Source organism: Plasmodium knowlesi (assembly GCF_000006355.2).
Source record: "Plasmodium knowlesi strain H genome assembly, chromosome: 6".
Taxonomy (NCBI): domain Eukaryota; phylum Apicomplexa; class Aconoidasida; order Haemosporida; family Plasmodiidae; genus Plasmodium; species Plasmodium knowlesi.
In genome coordinates, this window is record NC_011907.2 from 476,499 (window position 1) to 492,095 (window position 15,597).

General features: G+C 42.9%; 6 protein-coding genes across 6 annotated transcripts; 3 read left to right on the top strand and 3 right to left on the bottom strand.

The window, feature by feature from the left end:
* Nucleotides 1–27: 27 nt before the first annotated feature.
* On the top strand, nucleotides 28–231 carry PKNH_0610100 (cytochrome c oxidase copper chaperone, putative; the record flags this gene model as incomplete). The annotated part of the gene is made up of 1 exon (XM_002261738.1): nucleotides 28–231. One exon carries the CDS (start codon nucleotides 28–30, stop codon nucleotides 229–231), a length of 204 nt encoding a protein of 67 aa, XP_002261774.1.
* A 698-nt stretch (nucleotides 232–929) lies between these two features.
* Nucleotides 930–1,508, top strand: PKNH_0610200 (conserved protein, unknown function; the record flags this gene model as incomplete). Its single annotated transcript, XM_002261739.1, has 1 exon — nucleotides 930–1,508. One exon carries the CDS (start codon nucleotides 930–932, stop codon nucleotides 1,506–1,508), a length of 579 nt encoding a protein of 192 aa, XP_002261775.1.
* A 260-nt stretch (nucleotides 1,509–1,768) lies between these two features.
* Nucleotides 1,769–2,493, bottom strand: PKNH_0610300 (uncharacterized protein; the record flags this gene model as incomplete). Its single annotated transcript, XM_002261740.1, has 3 exons — nucleotides 1,769–1,823; nucleotides 2,102–2,179; nucleotides 2,396–2,493. 3 exons carry the CDS (start codon nucleotides 2,491–2,493, stop codon nucleotides 1,769–1,771), a joined length of 231 nt encoding a protein of 76 aa, XP_002261776.1.
* An 849-nt stretch (nucleotides 2,494–3,342) lies between these two features.
* PKNH_0610400 (conserved protein, unknown function) lies at nucleotides 3,343–9,275 on the bottom strand (the record flags this gene model as incomplete). The annotated part of the gene is made up of 15 exons (XM_039113504.1): nucleotides 3,343–3,378; nucleotides 3,529–3,567; nucleotides 3,663–3,770; nucleotides 3,912–3,983; nucleotides 4,139–4,177; nucleotides 4,358–4,645; nucleotides 4,770–4,808; nucleotides 4,958–5,118; nucleotides 5,251–5,305; nucleotides 5,432–5,576; nucleotides 5,740–5,834; nucleotides 5,993–6,058; nucleotides 6,284–6,379; nucleotides 6,510–6,881; nucleotides 7,014–9,275. The coding sequence occupies 15 exons, from the start codon at nucleotides 9,273–9,275 to the stop codon at nucleotides 3,343–3,345; spliced, it is 3,873 nt and encodes a 1,290-aa protein (XP_038969532.1).
* A 1,527-nt stretch (nucleotides 9,276–10,802) lies between these two features.
* Nucleotides 10,803–12,312, bottom strand: PKNH_0610500 (conserved Plasmodium protein, unknown function; the record flags this gene model as incomplete). The annotated part of the gene is made up of 3 exons (XM_002261744.1): nucleotides 10,803–10,991; nucleotides 11,227–11,964; nucleotides 12,181–12,312. 3 exons carry the CDS (start codon nucleotides 12,310–12,312, stop codon nucleotides 10,803–10,805), a joined length of 1,059 nt encoding a protein of 352 aa, XP_002261780.1.
* Nucleotides 12,313–14,432: 2,120 nt separating this feature from the next.
* Nucleotides 14,433–15,504, top strand: PKNH_0610600 (conserved Plasmodium protein, unknown function; the record flags this gene model as incomplete). Its single annotated transcript, XM_039113508.1, has 5 exons — nucleotides 14,433–14,578; nucleotides 14,736–14,838; nucleotides 14,995–15,075; nucleotides 15,185–15,245; nucleotides 15,359–15,504. 5 exons carry the CDS (start codon nucleotides 14,433–14,435, stop codon nucleotides 15,502–15,504), a joined length of 537 nt encoding a protein of 178 aa, XP_038969533.1.
* Nucleotides 15,505–15,597: the final 93 nt, after the last annotated feature.

Sequence of the window (15,597 nt, forward strand, 5' to 3'; positions counted from 1 at the left end):
TACACGCAATTCCCCTGAAACAAGAAAATGGGCTTCTTCTCTAACTGGCCGTTCAAAAACACCAGTGAAGAGGCCAAGGGAGGGGCGCCGAAGAAGAAGATCTGTTGCGTCTGCCTGGAAACCAAGAAACTACGAGACGAGTGCATCGTCAAACTTGGAGAGGAGCAGTGCAGGAAATATATTGAAGACCACAACCAGTGTTTGCGGAATGAGGGCTTCGACGTGAAGTAAGCAGTTCTCAGTGTTACTTCTCTTCAAAAACGGGGGGAAGAGGCGTCCTGGAAAGAGCCAAGGAATGCAGCAACCAAGGCGATCGAGCTGCATATCCAAGACCGTGTGCAAATTTCCTACATAACACCCTAAAACAGGTTACTCTCCTTTAAAAATCACCAGCCCCTCGGACAGCTCAGGAGATTAACAGTCGAGACTGTTCGTGTAAATATTGCTGTACGCGCTTCGTTGCCTCTCTCTCCCCCTTGACCGAACCAAACAATTTGGAGTCACATTGTCACCGCGTCTTAACCGTGTCACACAGTGATACGCGAGGAGACACTACCGGAAGAGCCCGTTTTTTTCCGCTTCCAACTACTCACAAGGGAATAATTATTTCCTGTCTAGCGAAGTTGCACACAATTTTTTTTTTTTTTTTTTTTTTTATATGAACGTGCAAGAAAAAATTATGAACAGTTCATAAAAAAAAAAAAAAAAAAAAAAAAAAATTTGTGTGCAACTACCAAGTGCCGTACAGTACATTTTACGCACCCCTGATCCATTTACGGAAATTGGCCCACACGTGGAAGCTAAAAAGTACATTTTCCCTACTGCAGGATTTCCTCCTTCACCCCTACAAGAGCAAACATCAGGCGAAATCGATTTTGTATCCGCACACAGAGGATAGTAAGGCGCAACCACCATCTACTCGAACGAAAATGCTCCTGCGCAGATATCCAATTGGAAGATGCCTTCGGGTCTTCCCCCCCACATTGACAAAACATCCAAACGTAATCAGGAAGTATGTGCAACCCCCCCGAAGGGAAGCAAGCACCATGACGTATACTCCGTTCAAGTGCAGCACAATCAGCAGTACAAACCTTGCGCAACAACGAATAAGCAACATAACCTGCACACAAATAGACGTAACCAAACAGGTGAAACGATTTTACAACCCGAGGGAAAATATCAACTGGACTCTGATTCGATTCCGACACAGAGTATCACAATTACGAAAAAAAAAATTAAAATATAAAAACCACTCCAAGGTTGCGTTACGATTTCGCTTAACCAGATTTGGATGGGAAAGGTTGCAGTCAGGTCGAAATGCGAGTAAAAGAAATTTGTCCATCAAAAAGTACAATGAAAAAATGAAAATAAAATACGTCTCACGGGATGACATCAAGAAGTTCAAGTTCCAAATGCCTAGCTATGTCCTGCGGTTACGCGACTCTCCGGTTGATTACAACCCCAATATTATGCGTGCCCGCAAGTTCTTGCCTTCGCACTTTGGTTAGTGGGGGGCACACATATAGGAGCGTGCGTTTTTCTTCCACGCGTACGCCCATCAACAGGATTATTCTACACGTGAACGCTTTAAAACGACGTTGTCGTCACGATGGCGAATTTTTCGTATGCAGCCATCACATGCATGGAAAAAATAAAAATAAAAAACAAACAAATGAATAAACACCAAATGGACCCCGTCCTTCCCACTGGCAATCATCCCTTGAGTTCCTCAGACGACCATCTTTTATTATTTTGTATGTTCCATTCGTTATGCGTCTTTTCCGGTCTTATCCGCTGAGTAGTTTCCTTGGCCCATTTCTAGCCTGTAGTGGAGAATTAACAAGGGAAAACGGAGAAAAGAGGGTGCAATATGAGATTGTTCACGGTCGTTCGCGCAGATCACTCCGTATAACACTATAAAGATTGTATTTTGCGCAACGCGCATGTGCATATAGCTACGTGTGGACCAATGGGAGAAAATTTTTATAGGCCAAACTAGCCGTTATTATTTTCATCGTGTGGTCCCCTCACACAAGGTACATCAGCAATATTAACACCTTGCACATGTATCCTCCCCTGTGATGCTCCAATTTCGGCGTACCTCTTCGCGGCGACTTTTTCAAGCCACCATGTCCACTGGGTTAGGTTGGGATCTCTAATCTCTGGGATGTTGTACTGACTGAGGGAATGGCAAAAGGTTACACATATATCGTGTGTGAGGCAAGTTCGGATGGAAATTCACACAAAAGCTAATACTCATGCAAAACAAGTTGCCCTGTTTGTCATATAAACGAAAAAAACACCTGCACTGTTCAGGCGAACTGTGCCAAAATTTGCACATTTTATTATTATTATTTTAATTTTTAATTTTTTTTTTTTTTTTTTTTTTTTTTACTATCTAGCTAGCTGATCCAGAACAACAAAAATGCCAACGGTCCCAAAAATGCTCTTTGCAAACCAGTTTTTCTTAAATATTAAATTGTATTTTCCCATTTTGTGATGTTGTTTTGTGTTGTACAATTTCGGAGGGACGATGATATATTTTTTAATTTCCTTCTTTGGATGTAACTTGGCGATACTGGATGGAGGGGCGCGAACGGACAAGCCTCATTCCCGTGTGCTCAGGGTGGTGAATTCTCCGTGCACGGATTCGCACGTATATGCATTCGTAACGTCAGTATATAAGTACACTGGGAGGACGCAAAAATTGTTTTCCGTTCTTTAATACAAATATGCTTGAAAGAGTCACTCTTTTACAATGATCTGATAACGTGCCGACGAATTCACTCCAGGGGTAACCAATTCAGTGCCATTTTTTTTTTTTTTTTTTTTTTTTTTTTTTTTGGAGGGAGGAAACTTGTTTTATACAAGCATCACGCGGTTATCGCTTCTTTCTTTTTTTTTTTTTTTTATTCGCCACACATATACGCGGAGCACATTACACAGATGGCACCGCTGATGCCAAACAGTTTTTTGCTAACTCTTTAAAAAGGAAAGAGAAAAAAAGCATATGAAAGAAGTGCATGTAAAATAAAGGATCACATGGAGGGGGGAGGAAAAAAAAAAAAGAAAAGGAAAACCACCTTTCGGTGCCCATAAACCAATTCCACCCCAGTGCATCACACATAAATAAGGTGACCTCCTCATCGAATTGTAAAATGGCCAAACGCGGGAGCTGTTATGGCACCGTAAGTAAAAGCATACAGCAGCTACACACGTGACGTGTAAAAGTACACGGATACAATCTTATCCTCCCACTTCCTCCCTCCTTAGCAATTGACAAATATGTACGAAAAAAAAAAAAAAAAAAAAAAAAAAAAAAAAAAAAAAAAAATTCACAACTCAGGATGCCATAGTCGTCTTCAAGTCATCTACACACTGAAAGGTAAAAAGGAGTGAAAGATGAAAAATATAACTAGCCAAATAACATGAACTGCTTATTAAACAGTGTGCCACTTGTTTGTCTCTTCACGTTGGGCATGCATTTTTTATGCCCCTCTTTGGGCTTCCTTTCCTCTTCAATCCTACGTTTCCAAATATTTTTATTTCGTTCGCCTGCGATTCAATCTGCCAGGAAAGAGGGTGGGGAAAACGCACCGATGTGTATACATGCACAGAAGTTAGCTACTGTCGTGTGGATGGCGCGATGGATGCTTCCTTACCAGAGCCAGGATGTTACGCTCGGTGTCATCCTCCGTGTTCTTTATTGTGTTCCGTATGGCCTCCAGGTTGTCGTATATTTTCTGTAAGTTATACTTGTTGTTTTCTTTCTGCGCAAGCGAAGGGAACGGAAATGGATACAATGGAAGGCATTTCTTGTAGATCATCACCATGCGAACAACCACAGAGTGGACAGATCAAAAGGAGCGACACTGACGGTGTCGCACTGCTCGGCAAATCCTCCCTCTTACATATTCCCCGAACGAGCTAACGTAACTCTTGGTGTTTTCTACCAAGTCTGCGTTGTGCTTTCCCTTGAGCATCTGCACAGGCGGGACGGAAAAAAAAAAAAAAAAAAAAAAAAAAAAAACATGTTAACGGCACGACCAAGTAACCATGAGAATATATGACGATGCGACGATGCAACCGCTGCGTTGCGGAGAGCCACACATGGGCATGCCGTTTTTCTTCCAATTACTGCTAGCAGTTTTATCATCCTGCTCTTGCTACGTTCCACCTGAGAAAAAAAAAAAAAAAAAAAAAAAAATGATCATCTTCATCTGGACCCTTCATCTGGATGGAATATGAAAACGCTCCCGGCTCAAGACATCTGGCAAAAGCAACCCATCGGTGGATATAGTTAGCAAGACATTGAAGCTACGGTTCACTTTGTCCACCCCTCCGTTCCTACACTTACTTCTTCCGCACTTAACCAATTTTTATTTTCTGAGGAAGCACTTGCACTATCGTCTGATACCGATGAACGAGGGGATGAGGAGGATATGTAAGACAATTCTCCTTTTGCCTGTCTTTCGTCCGTTATTTTCTGTTTCCTCTTCGTTGTGCATTTCTTCGTAAGATCATCAAGTTCTGCACAGCCTGGTTGAACATTCCCCTTTCTGTTTCTACAAAATTCACTTTCGAGGGGAATGCTGTCATCACCACCATGCTCCTTATCGCCATCACAGAAGCTAGAGTTTATGTGCTGGAGGTAGAGGAAGTATTGTTTATGATGAGATGGAGCATGGGAACAATTAACTTAACTGGATATGTGACGCATAGATATATGGGCCACTTTTTTTTTTTTTTTCCATTCGCTCCTTCCTTACATCGTTCAGGGTGTGCAGCTGATGTTCGATAACTCGGATCTGCCATAGGGAGGGGAGAAAGCATGTGGAGAAAAAAAAAAAAAAAAGGTAACCAAATATCCAAACTATGTATAAAAGAAGCCAAGTGTATCGGAGAAGACGATTCATATGAATTAAACGTAACTGCACAAATGGACAAGTAAGCCCACCTTCTCATGGAGTCTGTTGTGGTAGGATTTGTCAGGGTTCTCTTCCATGTTTCCTTCTCCCTTGTCTAAACTAGTGGGAAGTCTATCCCTGATGGGTTCATTAGAATTTCTCTCCTCCCTCCTATGAAGACCCTTCTCCTTATTGCTGATCCTTTGCTTTTCTGCAATTTTCATGTAAGAAAAAAAAAAAAAAAAAAAAAAAAAAAAACGTGGGGGAAGAATAACGGCATCGTGGCGATTGATCAAACTATTGAGGGATTCTCTTTCACTTCCGTTTGCTTCTCCCCACTTACCGGCTTTGTGGTGATCCTTCATTGGAACTCCGTGTGGGACATCGCCTTTCACATCCTGCCATCAAAGGAAGAAAAAAAAAAAAAACAAAAATTTTCTCCACCTAGATATGTGTTAAAGCACAGGGAGCACATCCCTTAGCGACAGAAACCATCCATGTAGGAATGTCTGAACAAAACTCACATGGTCAAATTGAGAGTGCAGGCTCTCCAAACATAGAGACAGATTTTTTTTTCGCAAATTTTTTAGCATAATGGAGTGGTTGTGCAGTTCCTCCTCCAGGTGGTTGATGTCGTCTTCGAGGATGATCCTGGACGGCTTGCACGAGCTGGAGGAAGGGAGAAGGAATGTGAAGAAAGAATGTATCCAATGGACGAACCGGACAAATAAATGACGAACTCATATAAAAGAAGAAACACAAGATGATGCCTCTGCGCCCAGAGGTTGAGCAATCCGAATGAATTCCCCATTGCGAAGCGAGATGGACAAACCAGTTGGGGTTGCTCCTGTCCGTATCAAAGATGTGCGCCTTCACATCCTTCACTTTTTTTCGGAGTTCGTTTATCTTAATCACGATGTGGTTTATCTGTATGAGGAGTTGTGTAAGTGAAATTTTGAACAATGGCGACTGCATCCATGAGGGAGGGACCTTCCTCTACATCGACGCCCCCTCATGTGTTCACACAACAAACAACACGCTTAAGTCGAATGCACCACCGTTGGTGCAAAGGGGCATTCCGCTACCTCTTCGAAATTCTCGTTGACTAGCTCCTCCAGACTGGTCACGTAGAGCATCTTTTCGTCTGCGGTCTGAGGAGTGGTGGAGTGGTGAAGTGGTGAAATGGTGAAGTGGTTAAGTGGTGAAGTGGTTAAGTGGTGAAGTGGTTAAATGGTTAAATGGTTGGCGTAGTTACGTGGTTGACGTAGTTGCGTGGTTGTCGTAGTTACGTAATTGACGTAGTTGCGTGGTGAAGTGAATCGATGGGACGAAGTTGTCCTGACGCGACGACGGGGCATACCACCACCCACACTTACATATTCGTCCTCCAGGAGGAGGAACTTGATTCGTTGAAAAAGCTCATCGATGAGATTCTTCAAGTTCAAATAAAATACGTTTATCGTTTGATGACCCTGCGGAAGGACGAGTCATAATATGTTATTGCCTTTTCCAGTTTGTTCTACATACACCATTAGTATAAAGGATATGTGTGTGGAAAACACACATAAATTTTTCACCGATCGAATGGGTATGGAGACCTACCTCTATTACTATATTCTTCGTCTGCATGAAGACACTGTCGATGGCATCTGTGGACACATCTCCTCTGCTCAGATTAAACAAGACCTCCCTATTAACTTCCTTCTGTTTCTTTAAAAGTTTTATTTCCTGTCTGTATTTTTCATTTTCTTCATTCAAATTCACTAATTGTTTTGCGAGTATTTTTTTTATTCCATTTATATCGTGGCTTGAGAGGATTACTTTACCAAGCGCCTTCATTTGATTTCGCAGATTTTCGTTTTCTTCTTCCAACTTCTCATTCATCTCTTGATAATTCACTTTTCGGAAATTCACTGGGTCGTAGTGCGCTTGCTTGTTCTTGGCGATGACTTCACGCAGGCGGTTGCACTCGTTCTGTGGGGCGATAGCAGGTGAGAAAAAATATCGCACGTGAAAACAGATTACAGAGAGCAGTGATTTGTTGTGACGGAATGTAGTGCACTATAGGAAACGACCTCTCCCTTATATGTGCATGCTTCTCCCTACCTTATACAACCGGGCCAACTCGCTCAGGTTCCACTTTTCCGCATTGATGGACCGAATTCTACTCGTCAGCTTTCCTATCCTCCTATTCAAAGAATTAACCTGATCACTCATCGGAGATTCATTGTTTGCCACTCTGCTAGACACATCAGTGGAACACTTATTAACGTAACTGCTTACATCTTCATTGATCTCCTTTTTGTATCCATCACCTGAATTGCTATTTTGCTTTATCAACAATTCGCTGTGGTGTGTTCCATGTGGGAGGCTCGACGCAAAGGCTTGTATAACTCTCTGGTCTCCTACCACCCCAGGAATACAACCCCCCTGTGATGGAAAGCTATATGTTATTTCTTGCGTGCACATAGGGCTCGAAGTAGCATTCCTTGAGTGGGTCTTCACCGGGACAGATTTCTGTCTTCCTAGAGAAAACTTATTTAAGGGAGATACAAACCCCTTCCTCATTTTTCCACCCTCTGATTGACGTTGCAAAGATTTGGTTCGAATGAAAACGTTGCTACTGGGCGGTCGAATTGTTGCTTTTCCCGGCGAAGATAACAGAAAGGAGCTTCCATGTCTGTCAAGTGAATACCTCTTAGGTCCATTCGTAGGACCAACACTCCCTCTTATGGATCCGTTAGGATATATTAATATTTCCGTCTTGTGTGCCTTTGGCTGTTTCCTTCCATCCAGCGACTTCTTCTTTACAGAGCTGTTGCAGAAGAAGTTCTTTTTCGCGGAGCTCGCTGGGGGTAGCACATGGTTAGACTTCTTCTGAGGAATGTGCGATGGGTTCGGATGATCGGTGGTGCAGATCCGTATTGACGCGGCTGTGGGAGGTTGTTCCATGTTGTAGTTTGCGTAGTTGGAGGTATTTCCATGGTTGGATACAGTACCATAATTGGGATGGCCATTACGCTGGAGGTGGATACCATAATTGGATTGGGTACCACAATCGGGATGACTGCTATACGGGGGGGTGCTGCTCCAATTCGCATGTACTGCTTGACTGGCGATTCCATCCTGACCAACGAAACCCCCCATGTGTCCCGCGCCAACCAAGTGGAATCCCACCTCATCGGGTCGCTTTAGCACACTCCCCATTCCATCAACGCCGCTTCCGACCACGTAGCTCTTTCCATCAACAAGGAGAGATTCCTGCGCAACGTAAGGATCCATCCCTCCCTGTATACTTTCTTGAAAATACATTCGTTGCCCCTGTGCCGAATCTACGTAACCACCACTACTGTGTCTTCCATCTTCCACGAAGGAAACGCTTTTGCTACCCAGACTGTATCTATTTCCTTGGTGTTGTTCAAGTCCCACAAGGTCGTTGCTTTCGCTGGAACCAGGGATTCGGCCCTCCGTCTGGTACACGTAGAAAGTTTGTTCCGTCTCCGGGGCTACCTGCGTACCAACCTGAGTAGCTACTTTCGTGGCTAGCTGCGGGGTTCCCTGCGGTTTGGTGTTGGAAGTTTTAGAGCTCTGCACCCTCCTGCCCTGTGAACCACTGCTAACGTGGGAGCCTTGCCCCTTCCTCCGGAACACTATACCCTGACTACCACTGTTCAAAGTAGTCCATTTCCCACCATTAGGGATTTCCCCCCCTTGTGATGATTCTCCACCCAACTCCTCCTTCGCCTTCCACAAGTTCTGCTCATGCATTGATGAGTTTGAGCGCCCTGTACATTTGCCTTTTTCTTCTCCACTACGCTTATTCTTAACTCCCCTGCCTACCTCCTTACCTTCTTCCTCCATCTTCTCCTGGATTCCATGCAATAGCGTTCTCGTCAGTTTGTTCAGGATGTGGCTATCTGGAAGTTTTGTACTTACCCGTTTCTTTGCGTCTCTTCCTTGATTATTTCGCCCTTCTCTATGCGAAGTGTCCACTCCGTAGGACTCTCCCACTCCAAGATCAAATACCGGTTGAGAGTTTTCTCCTCCTATCTGATCATCCAAAAAAAATTCAGAAGTCTGCTCAACCAGGTGAGTGCTACGCCTTCTCCGTTGTGTATCATTTTTCTGTCCGGAGAAAGGAGCAACAACTTCGCTAGTTACTCCTTCCACTTCAACGGTACTTTCCTCTTCCCCCTTTTCGTTATTTTTTTTAAATTTCACTGGACAAGTATACCCTTTGCGTATGTCCTTAAGGGACGCGTGCGAACTGATCATTTTGTCGTTCCATTGGTTCAGAACATCTACGTTCATTTCCGAAATGGTATTCCTGTTGTAGTGGTGCAGGTTGTTCGCGTCTGCCTCAGCCATGTTTATTTCCCCTATGTAAGTATCGCTCCGGAGTAATACTCCTCAATAACACTTCTGTATGTCACCCGCAAGTATTGCACACTACTGTGCCTCTAAAGGAATGCAAAAGAGGAGACGGCTTAGCGCACAAAAAATTGGAAGTCAGAGTGGCGACCTCCCAAATTGTTGCAAAACGCCTGAACAGGTCAGGTAAAAATGCATCAAAAAAATTTTCACATTTAAAAAAAAAAAAAAAAAAAAAAAAAAAAAAGTGGACTTACCTACGATGAAATTTCCTCGTAGGAAAAATACGGACAATCACTTGGGGTGATGAAAAAAGGGGAAAAAAAAAAAAAAAAAAAAATGCAAACGGAATTACCTCACAGTCGAAGGGGAAAAAACTTTCACATGCATATTTTGTACCATTCGGAAGCAGGCGCAGGTACAGACCCAGACACAGACGCGCACACCGAACAACCGTCCAAGAAAAGAGCACCCACAGTACGCACAAATAGTTGCCCTGCCCCTCAGGGGGGGAGGGAATACGCCCGTGCATACGACCCCCCTCGCACGCACACACCGCTTTGGGGGGAAGTGGCACTGTCCAGGTGGGGATCGTTTTCGCGTATCGTGCGACAATACTTGGGTTTGCACATATTTACAACTACTTAACCGCATTTATATTTTTCAAATTTGTTTTACTCATCTTTTACAAGTGAGTTGTCCTTATAGCCACTCGAGACGGGGGGCATACAGCGTTGCCATACACATACACAAATGTGCGTGGATCCCCCTGCTTGCGAAAAAATAAGTGCGACCTTTGCGCACATCCTCCTCCTTTGGAGCAAAGTTTTCTTTTCAAACGTATAAAAATTAATTTATTTACAATTACAAAAAAAAAAAAAAAAAAAAAAAAAAAAAAAAATGTCCTTGATAAATGGAGAGGGGGGTAGCACATATGGACGTGAGCACACCAAAAAGCACAGGCGCACGCACTCAGTTATACTAATGCGAGACCATTTTATTGTGCTCGCGCCCAGGAACAAACACATGGAGGCGGCAGACTAGGACATATGTTCTCCGTGTACCACACGCCAACCATTATTCGCTTTTGGGGGGGGAAATTAAAAAAAAAAAATTGCCAACGTTGAGTTGCCAACGTTGCGCTGCCAACGTTGCGTTGCCAATGTTCCGTCGTACTTTGTAACTTAGAACAAACAAAAAGGAGAATCAGAAAGTTGTAGCTGTGACGCCATGTGGTGAGCCACACACTGAGCATAAGCTAGACATACATGTGTGTGGGGGGGTAAACTTGATTTCATGCGGAAATAAAACCATCCCTACCACGTTAGCACAGTTCTGCCGGAGAAACACAAACCATTCTGTATGTTGTGCACAAACACTCTTATTTAACAAATCTGGTGTAGTGATCGTTGGGCCTTTCCTCCATGACATCATCCCTGAGGGGTCCATTACATTGATGCTTCCGCCAACGATGGTGATGACAATTGTGTTGAACGGAAGAGCGAAGAGATCACCCGGCCCTTTTCACTGCATAGACTTTTGGAGCATCTTTAACTTCTGCTTCTCCTTCTGCTTAATTTTGTCTTGTTGTTTTTTTTTTATATTTTCCTCTCTTTCCACGATGGCAATGATGTCATCGATTTTCTCCCGTTTTTTTTTTTTCTTCGCCGTCATGCTCAGGAGCATTTTTAACTTTTCGTTCGCGGGGATGGGCTAACAGGGGGAAAGAAGGAAGAGAAATATGCGAGAAAGTGTTCAGTGCAATGCTCAGTGCAATGCTCAGTGTAATGCTCAGTGCAATGCTCAGTGTAATGCTCAGTGCAATGCTCAGTGCAATGCTCCCATGAGGGGATTCATCAAAGGCGTGGAAGGCAAAGTGAATTGGCCACACAGAGCGTTGTGTTAAAATGATCATGGTTTTTCACCACATGTACGTTCCTGCACTTACGGTTTCTTCCTTCTGGTGGGGTGTGCCTTCTTCGCCCTTGGTTCCGTCGTCAACCTTGTCTGCAAGGGGAGCCTGACCCAGCTCCTCCCTCTTTAGTGAATCGTTCAGTTCTTCCTGTTTTTTCTTTTCTTTTTTCTTCTTGTCTTTTTTTTTCTTCTTCTCCTTTTTCTTTAGCTTGTCTTCATCATCTCCGTCGTTTTCGTTCTCCACCTCTGGACCATTCGCATCTCCACCGGTAGGCGTATCCCCTCCTCCATTGCCACTCACCGGAGCAGTAATCTCCTTTGACTCATCTCCATTGAGGTGCTCTTGCATTTCCTTTTCCACGTGGGGATTATATGTGTTTGTAAATTCAAGTAGAATATTTTCGAGCTTGTTTTTATCCTTTTCCTTTTTGTATTTTTTTTTTTTCTCCATTTGTTTTTGTTTATTTAGGTTGTTAATCCCATTGGAAGTTCCATTTTGCTTCTTCTTTGCATTAGGAGTGGTAGCGGATTTATTATTTTTAGTTTCCTTTTCGGTGGTGTTTGTCTGTGCGACTTGATCGGCGTTCTCTTTCTCTTCCTCACTGCTTTCATCACTGTATTGGTCTTCTTTTTTTTTTTTTTTCGTTTTTTTTTTTTTCTTTTCCTTGTTGTTATTTTCTCCGTTCTTCTCTTGGTCATTCAGTTTTTCCACTTCGTAGAAGAACTCGTCGTACTCGTCCACCATGTCGGCCCAGGAGGTGTACTTGCTTATCTGGGGAGAGCAGGGACAGGGATCAAAATGTTTTTATGGGATAAGCGCACGAAAAAAATGTGTGAAAAAAAAAAAATGCATGAAAAAGGGCATGAAAAAGGCATGAAAAAGGGCATGAAAAAACGGAGGAGCGGAATCACGCAAGGGTTCAATACACGCGCTCCCTCTGGGGGTATCCAACCCCTGTTAGATCGCCCAAATTCCGTCCGTACTCACATCGAAGGAAAAGCTACTGATGTCCTTCTTCTCATTCTCCTTCTTCTGTTGACTCTCTTTCAGTTGTTTCGACTTCCTCTTTATTTTATCTTCCTCTCGGAGGATCTGGAATATGTTGTTCTTGGCATTCATTTTCGCTGCTCACACGATAGGGAGGGGATATTACTACTTTAGCACCTTCGTGCGTCTTTGGAAAAAGTGCGCTTGTCCTCTCTGTAGAAAACGTGTGGACGCTTAGCGTACTTCCCTTCCTACTCTGCGGAACAGAGTATACCTTGCACGTTATTAGTAACTAACTCCACCTTCACACTGTTCACCAAGTTGCCTTTGAGCTTACATGTCCTGCATCCCTGCTCGTACACTTTCCCACGTAAGAAGAAGGAGAGTTTCTCGTTACTTCCAACACCTCTTATGCATGCAACGTATTACCCAAGCGGTTCACTTAAAACACTGCAAAGTGAAACGCTTAAAGTGTTGTACAAATAATTGGTGACACTATGATCAAACGAAAGGGAGAGAAACACATGCCTAACTGAATGAGCTATTAAAAGGAGAACCTCGCAAATATATATGTATATGCCGGTATGGGTAGAGGTGCACTGAATGGACGCACTAGGCAAATTCGTCAAAACTAATCAGTTATGATAGAAACGCAAATGGGTAGAAACAGGGGAAGGCAGGAAAGGGTTGTTTTCCTTCTAACAATGTTGAGTACACGTTCCTGCTATTTCGTGGCCAGAGCTTGAATAGAAAAAAAAAAAAAAAAAAAAAAAAAAAAAAAAGGAAAGGAAAAAAAAAATGTGGAGTGACGCGAAGCGATGTGAAGTACAAAGGGAAAAGCTACGCTATCAAAGCTTTGATACTATAACAATAAAAAAAGGAAAAAAGGAAAAAAGGAAAAAAGGAAAAAAAAAAAAAAAAAAAAAAAAAAAAATGTAATGCCATCCAACTCGCATCTTCACAAAACTGCGTGCGCAGTGTATGAATAAAAACTAATGGTTATTATGCCCCTGTTTCCATTAATCCTTGGTGGGTGATTGATGGCTCAACGGGTAGGGAGAATATATATGCTTTGGGGGTAGTAGTGCTTTTCATGGATCCCTCCCCATGCCTGAACATTTGTTCGGGTTAGCGTTTCAAGCCTTTTCTGCTTACCCCGTGCATTGCCACAAATACCGCACCGTTGCCCCTACATTATAAATTCTCTATTTTAGCGCTTATTCTCCAGGCGTGTCAAGCCCTTACCCTTTCATCCATTCATCGCACCTTTTCTACGCCCTCATATGGAACACTCATACCTCCTCGGTAACACCAAAATTCTAACTTCTTCTTTTGCCTTTGTCACGAAGTTTGAGCTGAAAGTTTGGTCCCGCGCCCTCACTAAACTACCTATTTTATTTATTCATTTATTTTTGTGAATCCATTTTTCGCGCAGAGCAATGGGAAGGGAGTGGCCATTGCAAAAAGGGAATAATCGCTCAGTGCCGGAAAAAGAAAAAAAAAAAAAAACACATTGTGGGGAACGAACCCAATGCAAACAAAATCCAGTTGGTTCACGCTGTCCTAGTTCTTATCCATCCATTCAAATCCTGTTTTGAGTGTCTCCGTGTAGTTGGAAAGGAACGTTTCTCCCATTTATTATGCCACCTTACCGTTACGTGTGAGGAAGTGCCAACCTCCCTGGTGCTACTCCGTTGGGACTCTCCCTGTCTGGGGGGCTCCCCCCCCCTTTCCCACGATAAACGGATCACCTCCATGAAGGAATGGTTGGAATTATGTAAAAAAAAAGAAAAAAGAAAAAAGAAAAAAGAAAAAAGAAAAAATATTAAAATGATCACTTAACAAAGGTTCATCGGCGTCCACTTTTCCTGTGGATGTCCCAAATCAACATTTCCCAGTCATTACGTGTACATACAGTTGGCACAATTAATCACCCCATAGATTAGTGGAGGTTTAAAACACGCCTCGCTCATTAAAGGATAGTTGTGAAGTTTCAACTTGAAGAAAAAAAAAAAAAAAAAAAAAAAAAAAAAAAAAAAAAAATCAAAGGGATGTATTTCAACATAAGTTATTTATTTTATTATTTTATTTTTTTTGTCTTTCCATATATATTGAATTGTTTTCCGACTTTACACAAACCCCTACTAAGTTATCTGTTCCTGTATTTACTTGTACCACTGTGTGCGTTTTACTTTCCACACTATTTGGACCCCATCTTCGATTGTCGCTCTTGAATTTCCCCCCCCTCAAATATGAACGCTCAAACGCTTAAAGAGAGCGACATGAACGAGATGATTTTGGGCCTCATGAAGAACAAGAAGAGGGGCACTGTGGCGAGAAAAAAGAAAACGAAGAGAAAACCCCCAAAGGGTAGCTTAACCAAAGAGGAAATAAAGAGGTTGGGTGAGGAAGAAATGGAAAAGAAAGACACAACACACGTGCATGGAAAAAGCTCTGTGTGCATTGAAAATGTGCTGACCTGTTCAGGTGATTTTTTTTTTTTTTTTTTTTTTTTTTTTAAATTTTCCCTCTGCTCTACCGGTCCTCCACTTCAGCAATGCCGAAACAGCCTTCAAACGACAAGAGCAAATGTACAGGGACGAGGAGGCGCACACGCTGCAGTACATAAGAGGCGAGGTTGCGAGCAAAGAGAAGGAGGTACTCCCTGTTTCTGTGTGCTTCCTTTTTTTTTGGGGGGTGGAAGGTGCACCCATTCAATCGACCTATATCCTCTCACCTACGTAAAAGTGAACATGTACAACTGCTTATGTACTTATCTGCTCACCTACTCCTCGGTGCCACTTCCCCTAACAGCTAAACGACTACTACGTATACTGCCAAAGATTTAAAAATGAATACAAGACGAATTTCAACGAGGCCCTCAAACAGTCGGAGGTAATCCTTTTCCGTGTGGTGTGTCCAACCCGTTTGGATGTCCCTACCACCGCCGACGGTTATAGAGCGGAGAACCGCTTCACCATCCCTTCGTCCAAACACACCGCAGGAAATGCGAAAAGAACTTTCGAACCTCCGTACTGAGTACCTGGATCTCAAGTTACTCCTTGGTGTGTAAAAAAAAAAAAAAAAAAAAAAAAAAAAAAAAAGTATATATTCTTACATGGGGATGAGTTCCGAACGCATCACTAGTCCCTCCCCCCCATTTAACTCCCCATCCCAGAGGACCAAAGAAAAATGGAGCTCAACGGCATGTTTAATTTTTACAAAAAAAAACTCCTGGATATCAAAGCACACTGTATCAGCCAGACGTTCTGCGACGAAAATTTGAAAAATATCGTCCACGAAATTTTGAGGGTTATCCATTAGGTGGTTACGGGGTGTTCAACAGACTAAATCTGGTCCTTACTTAATCCTAACCATAATCTCCACTTGTTTTTTGCATTTACCTATTCTTCGCGC